This window comes from Mastacembelus armatus, chromosome 7 (genome assembly GCF_900324485.2).
Source record: "Mastacembelus armatus chromosome 7, fMasArm1.2, whole genome shotgun sequence".
NCBI lineage: Eukaryota > Metazoa > Chordata > Actinopteri > Synbranchiformes > Mastacembelidae > Mastacembelus > Mastacembelus armatus.
In genome coordinates this window covers 19,880,091-19,895,385 of record NC_046639.1, presented here as the reverse complement: position 1 = coordinate 19,895,385, position 15,295 = coordinate 19,880,091, and the positions used below count along the sequence as shown (strand labels likewise).

Below are 15,295 nucleotides of genomic sequence, written 5' to 3'. Positions count from 1 at the left end.
TGACGTCAGGCTTTACTGCGGAAGAAGAGAGGGGGGTTTCCGGGATAAATGGGGATTTTGGCGCCCCGAGGTTGGCCTTTCAGGCAATTTCACCTCACTAAGGTTTTCTAAGTGTTTTCTTTGGTGAGAGATTGGGCAGCATTTCTAGAATATAAAAATGGCAGGGACGACCTTCTCTCCTAAGAAAGATACTGTACATGTTTTACCAAACTATAGTAGTAAGTGTGCTGTTTTATGCTGCAGTCTCCTGGGGAGGCAGCATAAAGCAGAAGGAGGCTTGGCAAACGTGCAAAAAGCTGGTTCAGTGACTGGAATGAGGCTGGACTCACTCGAGACTGTGGCGGAGAGATGCCCACAGAAAAAGGTAGAGGCCATCCTGGAATACACTGACCATCCCCTTCACAACATCCTGATGGAGCAGAGAAGTAAGTAAATAAAACATAAACTACAAAACGTATATTGTCAGCTGTACAACATATTTTTGTTTCATTGGCTCATTTATGAATATCAACAAACCAAATAAACCTGTAGAAAGTCCAAAATGTGGGCTTTTTGTGGCCCTTTTACATACATACTAAAAATATGTAATATATTTATTTATTTGTTAGACAAAAGAGAAAAAATAAAAAATAAATATCACCAGGTAAGTTGTTCTTCCTTCTTCCATTTTAAGGGGTGATTAAAAAAATCACTTACATAAAAAAAAGCAGATTAAATCACTTATGGCCTAAAACACTTACTTATTATCCTAAAACAATAGGAAATTTCAAAGACTGATTCTCTTCAGTGAAAGTTATTCAATTTAAAATTTTTATGGTTTGTATTTGTAACCTGAGAGGAAGTGTTGCCTGAGAGTGTGAGCTCAGGGTGAAACTTACCCTTGTATTTCCTGAGCTAACAACATCGGTTCTGATACTGATTTTCTGCCAGTCTCAAACACTCCAAGGTCCTAGGATACATGTTCTCAAAATGCCTTTGGGAGGATATACATCTAGTTAATATATAGATCCGCCTTTGTGAACCAGCGGCTGCCTCACATTAACAGTTAAGCTGTTAAGCTATCTTAGCTAGCTCACACGCTAAGTCGCTAGCTATCTAGCATTAGCCCGCTTGCTAACGTTAGCCACGTTCAGCTATTTTAAGTCTGTTCTTAAATCTTTTAGATATTTTTATGAACAGCACAACCTGAAGCGAGAAAAGAGGTAAGAGGAGTTACTTTTAATGTCCAGACATCAGCTGTCATACTGGTTTGTAATGAATATTGAGGACAGATCGTTGTAACGTTAGCTTAGCTGCCTTAAATATGATAGCGTGTTTTGGTCACAAACCGACGACCAGTGGTTTCACTTTGGCTGATAGTTCATTTTATATATTTAATTTATTGTATAGATAATATATCTGTCGAGCTCTTTGCCTCGTGGTACTGGAATGACGTAATGTTTTCCTCCCGGTCACGGGTACTTGGGTGCAGATAGTTTATCGGCACAGAGTAACGTTAACGTCACCGACACCTCACCGGTGAGTTATTAACTCCCACAAATCCTCAAAAAACGAGATTCAAGAGTTCCTGGTTTGATGAGGGTTTAAACTGAAAGCGAAAGTTCCCCCCTGCCCCACCTCCCCCGTGCGATGATGATGCCATTTGTTCGGTGACGTATCGTGTTGATAACAGCTAATGTGCATGTGTTTCCATAGAGATGGTGCAGCCCAACCCAGACTTTGCAATGCACTGGGACATGTCAGGAGAGGAGAGCGGAGGGGCCCTCAGGGTCCCGCCGGAGCTGGCCGCCAATGAAGTGGTGACCAGGTTGCTGGGTGACAACCAGCAGCTCAGAGGTGGGACGTATTCCCATAGCGTGATCAATAATGGAACAGTGGTGAAGTCATATGTAGGCAATACGAAATTGGAGACATCTATTTTTTAGCACTTTTATTCACATAGCTGACTTTATATCGTTTCTTTGTGTCTCTCATCATCCATCTCTGGCCCCTCCTTTTGCCTTTAACCATTCGTCCTCCAGAGGCCTTGCGGCGGAGCAACCTAGCCTTGCGTCAGCGCTGTGAGGAGATGGAGGGATGGCAGCGAAGGACGAGAGAGGAAAGAGAATTTCTCAGTTGTCGTTTCCAGGAGGCCAGAACCCTGGTGGAGAGGCTGGCCCAGGAGAACCAATCCTTACAGAGCCTTGTGAATGGACCAGCCACCTCCTCCTCCTCCTCCTCCTCTGCCTCCTCCAACCGCTGCTGCAACTCCAGCCAGACTGAAGACCTGCAGGGATGCCCAGCGAGGAACGGTCCTCTGGATGGACCACAGGTTAGCTTCATATTCACACATCTGCATTTTGACATATTAGTTACAGCATTTTAAAGCTTCCATTCTAATGCATGTGTATGCTGCAAAACAGATGTGCATCTAAAATGTTTTCAGTGGACACGGGAACAAATTCTTCCCGGTGTGTCTTTCAGACTCTAGATCTGCGGGAGAGGAAGAGAGTTGAAGAGACGGATCAGCACACTCAGACCATGCCACCTCGCAGCCTGGTAAGACAAACAATGCTGTTTGCACTGGCTGCTTTGATGTATCTGTTTCTTGTTCACCTAACAGGTATGTCTGTGTGTCTAGGGTGATGCGAGTGTGCATAGCTCCTTGAGTACCCTCCCCTCTCCCCCTACCTCATTTTCAGAGGTACTGGGGGAAGTAATGGGCAGGGAGAATGGCCAGGTGAGCCAGCTCACTGCATCCAATTTCACCAGTCAGATCCTTTAGACATAATTTCTGTCCCTCTCACCTCTAGTTTAAAGGTGCAGTCAGGTCAAAGTCAAACTGGTGATCATTGTCAATGTGGTGTGACAAAAGCAGGAGGAGACATGAAATATTGGAGGTGTGGGTGTAAGCACAGCCAACAGGAGCTAACATGGCTAGCAGATGAACAACAGCAGACCACATAGTTTTAGATCCCACAGCTTATATATCAAATGTGTCACGGTCATGAACCTGTGTCACTGTGCTCAGACTTACTGCAGTCAGAGAATCGCTCCCTCTCTGCTTTTGATTAAAGATGAGTTAAGATAAACTTTATTCATTTCTGAAAGGAAATTGAGGTAGTTTTGTTGTTTTGTTTGTTTTGTGAATGTAATAAATAGTAAGAGTAGTCAGTACCTGTCCAGTTCATGGTGGTCAGTCATCTGCCATTGGCTAAGGTGTTGTAGAGCCTGATGGCAGTGGGGATGAAGGATCTCCACTGCAGCTGTTTTTCTGCTCCATCAGGATGTTGTGAAGGGGATGGTCGATGGAATACACTTAATTCAGTGCAATAACACAAGAATACAAACCAACATTGTTTCCAGACTCCGAGGTCGGTCACATCTACTCTCTCAAACTGGCTGCACATCGGAGAATATTGCGATTTTGCTGGTGTGAATCAAATCAACCACGTCAGTTCATATTCACACATCTGCTCGTGGCATCATCTACTCACCCTGTTTCACTAAGACATGAATGTTACATGAATTTTCATCTGACTGCACCTTTAGTCTTCCCCCCTCCGTCTTATGTGGTAAGCAGCCTCCTTAGGCCTGATATCCTGACTTCCTACTCGGAACAGGTGCTGGATAGCACATAATCTGAAACTCTATACACAAAACCTGGCACGAATCACTGTGCAGCATTAAAAAATGTTGTGATAAACATGACTAATGTGGTGTTTTACATTTGATGGTGTAAATCCTGAGATTGCCTGTGTTTTTTTTTGTTTTTTCTTGGACTTCCGAGCAGGAACTCTGGATTGAATGGATGTTGGACACCAAAAGTTTCTTTGCTTGTCTTCTTACTAATGGAGCACTAGTATTAATTTGCACATGTTAGCACTGTTAATACCCACCAGTTTATCCCTGTTTACAATCACTCTCTTATCTACGCCTTTGTTTGGATCAGTGTATTTCCTTTTTTGCTTGGTGTCAGTCCTCCAGCTCAGGGTGAATGTGATCCGTCTGTGTTCACTTCCCTTCTGTCATCACTTTTTCCTGCATCTGTTCATCCACAGTCTTATTTTTACATATCTGTCTGCAGCCTGTGGAAGGTGCAAACGAGTTCCTGCAGCTGCTGAAGAGCCACAAAGAAAAACTGGAGGAAGGGATGAGAGAGTTGAGGAGGAAGAATGAAGAGTTGGAGAGGGAGAAGGATGAGGGAGAGAAAGAGAGAGACCAGATGCGTCACTGTATTGACCAACTACAAGCTAAACTGGCACAGGCACAGGTGATCCAGACATTTACAGATTCTGTCCTGGAACCAGTCCAGTTAGTTTCAACAGACCCTTTCAAAATAAAAATTAATCTATTTTTAAGCCCGGGTTTAAGTCTCAGGGTTGTGTGTTGTGAGAGGAACATTTCAAGCCTCCTAAGAGTTTCCTGATAAACGCATGGATCAAGCTCCGAAACCCGGGTTCCTATGTCTCCCATAATGCAATAGCATCTTTTATAATTAATGATTGATTCATTCATATTAGATCCTCTCTGCCTGATAAGTGTCCATGTTGTCAAACTGGCATTGTAGTTGATTGATGTTGCACATTCAAATTCCCATCTTATTAATAATAAGGCATTAGAATTGCAAATATAGAAAAATGCATAAAATATGAAATGGAAGGTTATATGCTGCTGTACAGAGGTGGGCAGTAAACTGTGATTATATTTGTACAATATGTTGGTTTGTACATTGTACTTCATGTTAAGTAGTGCACACAATCCAGCTCACAATTGAGTGTGAGTGTTTTAAACTAGATTTTACTTCAAAATTCTAATCACAGAATATTGAATGAAACTAATCGCCTCATTCCTGTTGTGTTTTTTTTTTGTCTCTGAAGATATTCAGCTGCTGGTGAACAACCTTTCTATAGAGATGTTATGGATATAGACAGTGATGAGCATCAGCTGCTTTGTCTGTGATGTTAAAGACGTTTTTGAATGTTTTGACAGGCAAACAATGTCACTGGGGAGGTTCTTCAACATCGGTCTGAGTCACAGCACTCTTCTGACTGGTATTATGCTTTTTCCTTCTAAACTGACACTGTGTTTAACTGTCTTTTGCACATTTTTGGACTGAGTGCTCTTTAATTAATCTCAACTGTACTCATACCTTCCCACAGTTCTCTCTAACATAAGAAGTCTTTGCATGTGTTTTTATTTCTGCTCTCGTCTGCCTAATAAGAGCCTCACTTTTTCCTCGGCCTCCCTCTCTTTCTGTTCCCTTTTCCAGCTCTAGCCTGGCTAAACTCACAGAGCAGCTCCAGGCCACACAGGGCAGGTGAGCCCTCAGCTCTGTGTGGCTTTCTCTCTCTTACTGTGTGCATGGCTGCTTTCTACACTGCTGTCTCTTCACTACTGTGTATCTGACAGCAGTGCCACTGGACCTACCTGTTTCTTTATTTTAGGTCTTATTTTGTGTCTTGTATTTGTGTCTTTTCTGTATTTATTTGTGTATTATATATTGATAGTCAATAATAGGATAGGATAGTAGATTTTAACACTTCATTCTTGCAGTTTCAATCTGCTTGGAAACCCAAATACACTGAAAATTTTAGGGATGTGTAACTATATCATTGTTTTTTCCTGAACATTATTGTTATATGAGTTTTCATTTTAGGACACTGTTAATTATGTAAGTAGCATTTATGTCGTAGTTATAAGTCTGGTGTCTCTGCAGGTATCGGGAGCTGGAGGAGAAGCTTGACTACCTGCAGAAGAGTTCAGCACAGCGGGACAGAACTGAAGCTCTGCTCAAACAAAAGGACAAGGACTGTGCTCAGGTCTGAATGAGGGAAATCTCAAATCTTTCAACTATTAAAAATACAAAGCTATAATGATGGTGCTGGAGCATGCAGTTAGTCTGCTACCTCTAAGCTTTATTTATTTATTTTTTTCAGCTGGCAAAGGACTGTGAGGCTCTAAAAGCTCAAGCAACTTCCCTGTTAGGAGAATTGAATGAACGACAGAGCTGCCTGGAGAAAAGCGAGCATGAACGCAAAGTACTGGAAGAAAAGTGAGTTGTCACGTCAGCATAAATATAGGATGTACAGTACATAGAAGGCTCACCTATGGTTGCGTATGTGTGATCATGTGTTGTGTGTAGGTTGTGCAGTAAGGTTAAGTCCCTGCAAGTGGCAGAGCGGGAACTAGAGCAGCAGAGGAAGCAGCATAACGTGGCCATGGACAAGCTGCTGCTGCAGACCCAGAGCCTGGAGCAGGCCCTGAAGACAGAACGACACATCGTCACAGAGGAGAAGTGGGTTCGACACAGACGTAGAAATGTCACGACTTGTCATTACATTTTACGGTTTAGGTGTTTGTCAGCAGATGTTTTTTTTTAAACAAGAAAAATAAGAAGCAGTGTTGGCAAACCAAGTAAGAACACCAGTATTCAGTCATGTAAACACTCAGACTTTGTGTTGGATAAACAAGGATTTTACCAGGAAAATAGAAATTCCTGATTAGTGTTTATGTTGTACTGAATGGTAAAACTCAGTTTCCCTGTTTTTCCCACAGGAAAAAACTGACACAACTGCAGCATGCCTACACGTGTCTCTTTAGAGACTATGATTCTAAACTGAAGAATGAGGTAAAAACACCCCATATGTTACATTAGTTTTGCTATTTAAGTTATTGATTCACAACTTAACGTTCATTTATTATGTACCGTGTGTACTACGTGTTACAGGGAGGAGATCTGGGCAGCCGACTCGAAGAGGCAGAGCGGGCACTGGCCCTGAAGCAGGATCTGATCGATAAACTGAAGGAGGAGGTGGAGCAACAGAAAGGCTCACTGGAGACTGTCCCTGTCCTCACTGCACAGGTACAGTCCCCCAGCTCTTCACACATCTGCACACTGGCTCAGATCAGAGGTCAGATATAGGCAGAAGAATTTAAAATTGCTTAATACTCAATACTCAGCAGTATTTGTGTTATTTATTTGTTTAGTCTTATTATTTAAAAGGGGCAATGTATGTTCAAACACAAATATCACAATTTGATGCACAAATATTGTTTTTAGCAGAGACCTTTGTCCTCATGAGAAAATGTATTTATGTACTCCTGCTATTGTGCATAGGCTGAGATCTACAAGTCAGATTTCCTAGCGGAGCGGGAGGCAAGAGAGAAGCTCAACCAGAAGAAGGAAGAGCTGCAGGAACAGCTTACTCAGGCCCTGACTGAGATTGATAGGCTCAAACAAGAAGCCACATCACGGTAAACATTTATCTCTGAAACTGCAAAAATGCTTAATAAATCACCATTTAAACGCTGATAATGATTTGTCCCCTGGATGTGTGTATATGATTTGCAGACTGGTGATAGACTATCTGGCTCTTGGCTCCAGTTTGCTTTCTTGATGAAAGTTCAAATCTCTGAACCAGAGTTACATAATCCTTGTGTGCAGACTTTCTTTCCCTAGTCTCATTGTCAATTGCTAATCACACATTGCATCAGCATCTTGAGGGGACTTTACCTTCACTGCAGCCCAGCTGCAGTGGCACAGGGCTTTTTGGCACATTGTCAAGACTGACATGTCATATCTGAAATCAGAAAGTTGCCTACATTTTTCCTTTGTGTGATTTAGTAAAAGATGTGATTAAAAATGAATAGTTTCTGTGCTCACCTCTGTAGTGCACGTATGGAGCAAATGAAGCGGAGACATCTGGAAGACTTTCCAGGACGGGCCCCACTCATTCCCCCTCCACAAGGTACATTACATCCCCCACACACACACACGCACAATGGCATACATGTAGATTTTGTGTAATACTACTTTTTAAGCCTTTTATGTGTCATTTAATGTATTAATAGACTCACAAGCAACAGTAACAACTTTGTAAGTGAAATCCATGCAAAGACAAGAACATGGCCTTCTAGTTACAGGCCTCCATAGTGGCCATTGCACAGACCTTTTCTGGTATATTTCCCCTGTTTTTTCTGAGGAAACTGTTGTGCCAATGTTTCCTCTCTGTTTTGCTTTAGGTGTGTACCCTGGTCCAGCCTTTAACACAGTGCCCCCAGCCCCCTCGTTTCGCAGTCAGGGTTTGCTACCAGTCGGTGATCAAGGGGCAGTTCGAGCTGAGGAACTGCCAGATTTATGTTGTCCTAAGTGCCAGTACCAGGCTCCAGATATGGACACGCTGCAAATACATGTCATGGACTGTATACAGTAACATCAGCATAGTTCAACACACCATGATACCAACACATACATGCAGACATATATACAGTATATTTACATTTTTGCCATTCAGTGTGTTTGCTGCCAGCTCTGGGCACAGTCTATATTAAATATAGTAATTGGACCTGACACCTTCTCTGCATACACACATGCTGTGGGTCTTTAGAAAATCAATCAAGAAGTGGTAATCAAATCGCAGTATGAATAAATAAATAAAAAAACTGACAGTATGGTATTTTTGTAGAACTATGCTATGGATTCAATTTCTGCTGTAGCTTTTTCTTATCATGCTTTTGATCTCCCAGCACCTGCTCTTTTATTTCCCCTCTACCCCCTTCCCCTACACCATCAGTATTTCTACACGATCCACAATCTCTTGCCTCAATTTCTTTTCTAGTTTTTCTTCACTCCAGTGGCATAGGGATATTTCCACACTGTGAAGTCTGACTGCATCCCCATCTTATACATATCAGTAACCATTGGGAAAAACATGTAGACAAAAGAAGAGACCGTTCAGAGGGGCACTAATCCCAAAAAAGAAAAAAGAAAACAATGTGAAGAACCTAGTGAGCTTTAAATAATAGAATATTTAATATGTTTGGATTATAACTGTTGCTTGTCTGCATTACCTCAAAACATGTATTATATATTAGAGATGGATTTACTATTAATGAAAAAGTAGCCATTCTCTGTGTTCTTTATCTGTGTACTCCTTTGGCTGCACCACTGCTTTTTCTCTCTATTAGACCCAACCCTAAACCCAACTGTTTCATCTTTACACCACCTATTTATCCTTCTGAATGTATGCACACTGAAGTCCTTTCACAGTTTGTGTGAATATTGTCTGTAATTATAGATCAATCCGTGCAAAGATTATTGTTTCAGAATGTTGAATATTTACAAAATAAATCAATTATTCATTAGTCCTTTTGTGTTTTGTCCTAAGTGCCTTGGGTGTAGTGTATTGGGAAATAATGCATGTGGACTATGTTGAATGGTTTTTATTTCCCCATATCTATATTTGATATTTATTATTGTAATATATTTTGCTTAATAAATGAATAATCCCAGAACATATAAACTGGCTACGACATTGTGCAATAACCTTAACTTTTCTTTTATATTTTAGGTAGCTTTACACTAGTTTCCGCTTGACAGAAGTTGTCGATAATGCCTTCAAAATAAGGCGTGTGCACTTTCCACATTGGTTAAAATAACCTTTTTCTATTAAATCACTATTCCAGGTCCAATATTCAGGTCATTTAATATATACTGTATGTGTAATTTCGGCTCTGTGTACCTACTACACTGTGGCTTTCTGTGGTGAAGACTTCCGCGGGAAGTCGCGGTGGTTTTATTTTGGTTAGCTTTACAGTGGTTTCCCGCAGCATCTCCGGGCACGCTCCACGTAGCCTAGTCTCTATGTCCCAGTGTGCGGGACTGGCGTTGCGTGTTTGGTGGTCTTGAAGCAGGCATGTCAGGCTCAACTTCCCCGCCTCCGTCGGCGGAGGTTGTGGGAATCGAGGCGTGTTTCCCCCCCGGATACAAGCCTTTCAAACCCGAGGAGCATGGCCTGGAGCGCGGGTTCCGGCTCACATCATTCTCCGACATGAAGGGATGAGGCTGCAAGGTCCCGCAGGAGGCTCTGCTCAAACTCCTGACGGGACTGGAGCCGGACCGGGCCGATGTGACAGGAAAGGCCGGAGACCAGATATCGGAGTTCGGCCAGCAGTTGTCCGGTCCCCGACTTGGTAAGGAACGAGTTGGGAGTTAGCACTGTTGCTAACCATGTTAGCCTTGTGTTAACTCATATGGGAGCTCGTTTGACAGATAAACAACAATGTGCAAATGAATTAAAATTAGATTTATCTTTAATACTTATCGACTATAGAAACATAAACAGCTAAAAAATATAACCTTAAATTATCGCTAAGCTACAAGCTAACAATGCTAAAGATCAGAGCTAGTTAAATCAGGAAGTTACGTGCGTTGTCAGTGACGTAAAGCAGGTAAACCTGACGCAGGTGTGAATCAGCAGGAACACTGAGTGCAAAGGTCAAGCTCTGAGTGAATCATTGTCAGCCTGTTGTATTGAGTTTACAGCATTTAGACACGCAGCAATGTGACGTTCCAAACACTGTGTTGCATCAATACATCATATTTAAAATACTCATAATTCATTTCAGTTTATTGTACTGGACCAATTTACAATTCAGCCATCTCTAGGCACTTTACGTAGAAACCCGACAAATCCCTTGTGAGCACCACGCAGAGTGCTTTATTGGGATAATATGGTACTATGAGGTCTTTAAGTTATGAAGGAGCTTGATCATGAGGGATTTGTATGTGAGGTGAAGGATTTTAAATTCTATTCTGGATTATAAAGGGAGTTACTGTGACACCCTGTGGATGTTAGGATGTTCCTAATTTTGGCAATAATATATAATTTATGTGTGAAATAAAGGACATATCTTGGTCAAAAATAACTCCAGGGTGTTATGTATCACAGATTACTAAAGTAGTCTCAACATAAAGGAAGACTGTAAATAAGCTCATATTCATTACAGGGCTGTTGTTCCGTGCTGTCAGGCACTGCACATTCATTTCCTCCTCACTGTGTTTCCAGGTATAGGAATGGACAGTTGTGTGATTCCCCTGAGACATGGAGGACTGTCTCTGGTCCAGACCACAGACTTCTTCTACCCTTTAGTGGAGGATCCTTACATGATGGTGAGTCACTGGCCAACGTGTCGCTCCATGAAGCACTTGGACACTAAGTTGATGTTAAATTGCTGTCTTACATTCATAAGACAGGCTGCAGTCTGTCAGCACTGATTAACCTGACAATGAATGCCAGTGTCTGTCATCAACATGTACAAGTAAAGAAAGTCAAAAATCCACAAATTATCCACCTCATGACGACACGTAAATATCCTGCTTGTCTGGGACCTTTCTGTATGCAAGTTGTATGTTCTCCCTCTGTCTGTGTGGGATTTCTCCACATATTCCAACTTGCTCCCACAGTCTACACAAGGCTGGTATGGTGTCGGCCCTGTGATAGACTGGTGATCTGTCCGGGGTGTGTCTGCCTCAGTGACTGGATGAATGATACCCTGACTTGCACCTGTGTTTGTGTTTTGTGGTTTGTTCTTTTGTTAATCAATTAAATAGTTAATTTTATTCAAGAGGTTAAGTTTCTAGCCTTAATCTCCAATGTTGAAAATGATAATTTTTTAAGACATGGCAGCAGCGTCCAAACTAACTAAAATGATCTTGAGGAGACTCATGTTCTTCTCTCTGTTCTCAGGGAAGGATAGCGTGCGCCAACGTCCTCAGTGATCTCTATGCCATGGGCATCACAGAGTGCGACAACATGCTAATGCTGCTGAGTGTCAGCCAGAAGATGAATGACAAGGTAGCATTAAGTGTGTTTGTGGGTGTTGTCAAGGTGTTAGCTTTGTTTTTATCTATTTGCTCAACCTTTGTATACCCTCTTGTAACCTAATTGATGCAGTACATCTATTCAGTGTGTGAGCGAGTGTGATTGTGTGCACGATGGCGTAAATGGGAAATAGTGTAAGGCACTTTGAGCACACGAGTGTAAAAAAGTGCTGTTATAAGTATTAGACCATTTACCATTTTTAACTGAGCTGTGACTGGTGATTTTACATTGTATATGTTGACTTTGCCATGATGAAAAAAGGTCCCTCATCATGATTCAATACTGTGCATGTGCACATATGATGCAGGACCGTGAGCGGGTGATGCCTCTGATGATTCAAGGGTTTCGAGATGCAGCAGAAGAGGGAGGGACTTCTGTGACAGGCGGCCAGACGGTGATCAACCCCTGGATCATCATAGGAGGAGTAGCATCAGTTGTCTGTCAGCCCAATGAGTTCATCATGTGAGTCAATTCAAACTGTTGTCTTTAATAATTTAACTTTTAGAGCTTTAGTGCATATGTCATCTGTGACTAGTCACTCATTAAATAAGCATTAAAACAGTAGTAAGTGTGTGTTTTGTTTTCACAGGCCGGATGGTGCTGTGCCAGGCGATGTCTTGGTTCTCACTAAACCTCTGGGGACGCAGGTGGCTGTGAACGCTCACCTGTGGCTCGACCAGGTCAGCCACTCAGCTCCGCTTACATGAACATTTTGTTGCTGACATGATCCCCTCCTGTTATGTTCACCGCCTTGTTGTCATGCCTCTGTGTCACCAGCCTGAAAAGTGGAACAAGATCAAGCTAGTCGTCACCAAAGAGGAAGTTAAAGAGGCCTATCAGGAAGCCATGTTCTCCATGTCAACTCTAAATCGCACAGGTACGCTATTTTACACATTTGAACTTCTGCACTCTCTGTTAGGGAAGTTTATTTACCGTTTTTATTAAGCTTCCTGAATTTCCACAGTGTAGTTATGGAAAAAAAATGACAAACTGACTGAGCATTTACTGACCCCAGTCGGCTGTTTACATGGTATTGTCTAATGCAGGTGTTACTGTGACGTCTTGTAGTTACAACTCAGATGCCATCCTGTTTGTGTTTCCAGCGGCCAGCCTAATGCACAAGTTCCAGGCCCATGCTGCAACAGACGTGACGGGTTTCGGCTTGTTAGGTCACGCCAACAACCTGGCTGCACAGCAACGTAACGAGGTGGCCTTCGTCATCCACAATCTACCAATCATAGCCAAGATGGCTGCCATTAGTAAAGCCTGTGGAAACGCTTACAGTCTGCTTCAGGGCAGGTCGTCAGAGACTTCAGGTGAGAAAATGTTTATATATTTCTGAAGGCTCTAACCAAACGGGTTGATTTGGTGTTTGATAGAAATGGCTTTGATAGTTTTAGTGTTAAAATGATCTGTTAAAGGAATAATTCACTGTTCCTAAAATGATCATTTAATCCAACAGGTCTTTTATGTGGTCAAACAGTAATAATGTTCTTAATGCCCTGTGACTGGAGAAAACACTGAAAAAGGACAGCACCCAGGATGCATTGTGCCCGGTGCATCCCAATGTCCCTTCCATTGTAGTTCAGTTTAACACCAATACAGTGGAAAGCTGACCCCTATTTCACATATAAGTGTCTGGTTAAAAATCAGCAAAATCTCCATTTAAAGATGAACCTGTGACTAATGTAATCCAACAGCCACACACAACAGCCAACAGAATCTTTTGATTCTGGTCAAGTACCAGAGAACAGTGTCCACTGCTTCAGTCCAGGGCTGTGGCTGCCGGTTGAAACATAGTGGTTGTGCTCACATGTGGCTGTGGAGTAGATGACATTTACCATGGTCTTGTCTCCTTTGGAGTGAGATGAAGGTAAAACCGTGAAAGCCCTATAGCAAACAGCATCTGAAAAAATATGCGCGAAGAATAACGGAACATTGCTCCACAGATTTTTGCAAGACAGCTGTCTGAGGCAGCTCAAATCTGTCATCGAAAACAAAGGCTGATATACAAATTAATGAATATAGAAGAAGGTTCACTCATGAAGGTTGCACTGACTTGTGGTTGTTAAATGTGAAAATTCCCTTTTGGTTTTATTAGTAAAGAAAAATCTGTTTGTAGGGCTTTGGGTAAATGCAAATGCATGTTAAATGAACAAGATTTGTAATCACTATATATTGTAGTGACACTGACCAGGCATTTACTCACTTTGTTGTTGTTTGTTATGTACTCTGTAGATATTGCTCAGCGTGAGTGTTGAACTAAAAGCCCTCTGCCCTCCTTCCCTGCAGGCGGACTCCTGGTGTGTTTGCCCAGAGAGCAGGCGGCCAAGTTTTGCTCAGAGATGAAGAGCCAGAGCTGCGGAGCTGGAGGTCAGGGGTCGACAGGTGGAGCGTGGATAATCGGAATCGTAGAAAAAGGGGACCGCCACGCACGCATCATTGAAAAGCCCCGCATCATCGAGGTTCCACCGCGAGGAAGCCAGGCAGCAAATCAGGACAACAGCTCCACCAACCCAGCTCCCAGCCCCAATCTGTTATAGGCACTGTGCATGTGTGTGCGTGTGTGTGTGTGTGTGTGTGTGTGCGCGCGCGCGTGTGTGTGTGTACACTCTCGTTTATCCATCATTGTCTTTAGGAGGAGATGCTGAAACAAGGCGACCCTTTCGTACATTCAGTGTTTTGGAGTTAAGCCTACCAGGCTGGTTTGCTGTACTACCTGTCTGTTTTTATTTAGATCTTCTCTAACTCATATACACAGCTTGACTTTATAAAATGCAAAAGGTTTTCTGGGGAAAAGGTTTTCAGGTGAAACATTCTGCCCAAATTCATCAAATAATGAAATATGAGTGTAAGTGTGTCTGCTTGGGTATTTTATCATTACATTGAGGTGGTTTGCATTGGAAGTAGAACAGATGTTATTTTTTTGATTGAAAGATGTTCGTATATTAATGTTGGTGAATGTATCATGGGAAACAGTACTTCTGTCGTGGCACCTGGCTCTGCCCACACGGTCCTCAGGAAGGCTTGAGCAGCTTCCTCTGGACCAGCTGGGTGGTGTTCATGCATCCATTTGTGGCTGCTGATTGGCTGTCCAGCACCGAGTCCGTCCCATCTTTCCTCTTCATGAAGCTCTGCCTTGTAAACCCCAGCCAGCGGGGACAGGTGGAGTGGATGTTTGCCTTTGGATCGGGGTCGGGCTTTGGCTGCTGGAGGTCTGAAGCTCTGTTTGTAGATTTCCTTTTCACAATGAATAAAACCATAATTGGCTCAGACTGAAATCTATTTTCTTTTGTGAGTACAGTGTGAACAAATCTCCTTTTTGAGTTGATTTAAAATGCATAACATTTTTTTCTGCCCCAGTTTCACATTATTTTGTGTAGCTACCACAGTGAGAAAATCATGGACTGTACCTGCTTTTCTTCTTATGGCATATTAATACGTTTGTCATGAAAAGTCTCTACAGGGAAATTTTATCCTCCTACATGAAGCTTTAGTAAATCGTTTAGCAGCTTGCTAGAACTTGCACAACTGATGCTTCCAGGTTCAGTGCTTTGGACACAGAGTACACTGGTCTACAAACTTTGGGAAATTATTGACCTCTGAGATAAAATGTGCTAATTATTAGAGATTGTCATTAGATGAACTGG

General features: G+C 42.3%; 2 protein-coding genes across 3 annotated transcripts; both read left to right on the top strand.

Moving 5' to 3' along the window:
- Nucleotides 1-869: 869 nt before the first annotated feature.
- On the top strand, nucleotides 870-9,126 carry ikbkg (inhibitor of nuclear factor kappa B kinase regulatory subunit gamma). 2 transcript variants are annotated; one of them, XM_026332220.1, is made up of 15 exons: nucleotides 870-1,202; nucleotides 1,696-1,836; nucleotides 2,022-2,311; nucleotides 2,464-2,538; nucleotides 2,621-2,719; nucleotides 4,067-4,252; nucleotides 4,972-5,033; nucleotides 5,699-5,801; nucleotides 5,919-6,034; nucleotides 6,125-6,277; nucleotides 6,538-6,610; nucleotides 6,710-6,844; nucleotides 7,100-7,236; nucleotides 7,654-7,730; nucleotides 8,005-9,126. In XM_026332220.1, exons 2-15 carry the CDS (start codon nucleotides 1,698-1,700, stop codon nucleotides 8,193-8,195), a joined length of 1,836 nt encoding a protein of 611 aa, XP_026188005.1. In that variant the 5' UTR covers nucleotides 870-1,202; nucleotides 1,696-1,697; the 3' UTR covers nucleotides 8,196-9,126. The 2 variants fall into 2 exon arrangements, with proteins under 2 accessions (XP_026188005.1, XP_026188006.1); XM_026332221.1 differs by lacking the exon at nucleotides 2,621-2,719.
- Nucleotides 9,127-9,552: 426 nt separating this feature from the next.
- Nucleotides 9,553-14,920, top strand: sephs3 (selenophosphate synthetase 3). Its single transcript, XM_026332222.2, has 8 exons — nucleotides 9,553-9,954; nucleotides 10,830-10,933; nucleotides 11,511-11,618; nucleotides 11,953-12,107; nucleotides 12,235-12,325; nucleotides 12,423-12,522; nucleotides 12,749-12,961; nucleotides 13,938-14,920. Exons 1-8 carry the CDS (start codon nucleotides 9,678-9,680, stop codon nucleotides 14,186-14,188), a joined length of 1,299 nt encoding a protein of 432 aa, XP_026188007.1. The 5' UTR covers nucleotides 9,553-9,677; the 3' UTR covers nucleotides 14,189-14,920.
- The last annotated feature ends 375 nt before the right edge of the window (nucleotides 14,921-15,295 follow it).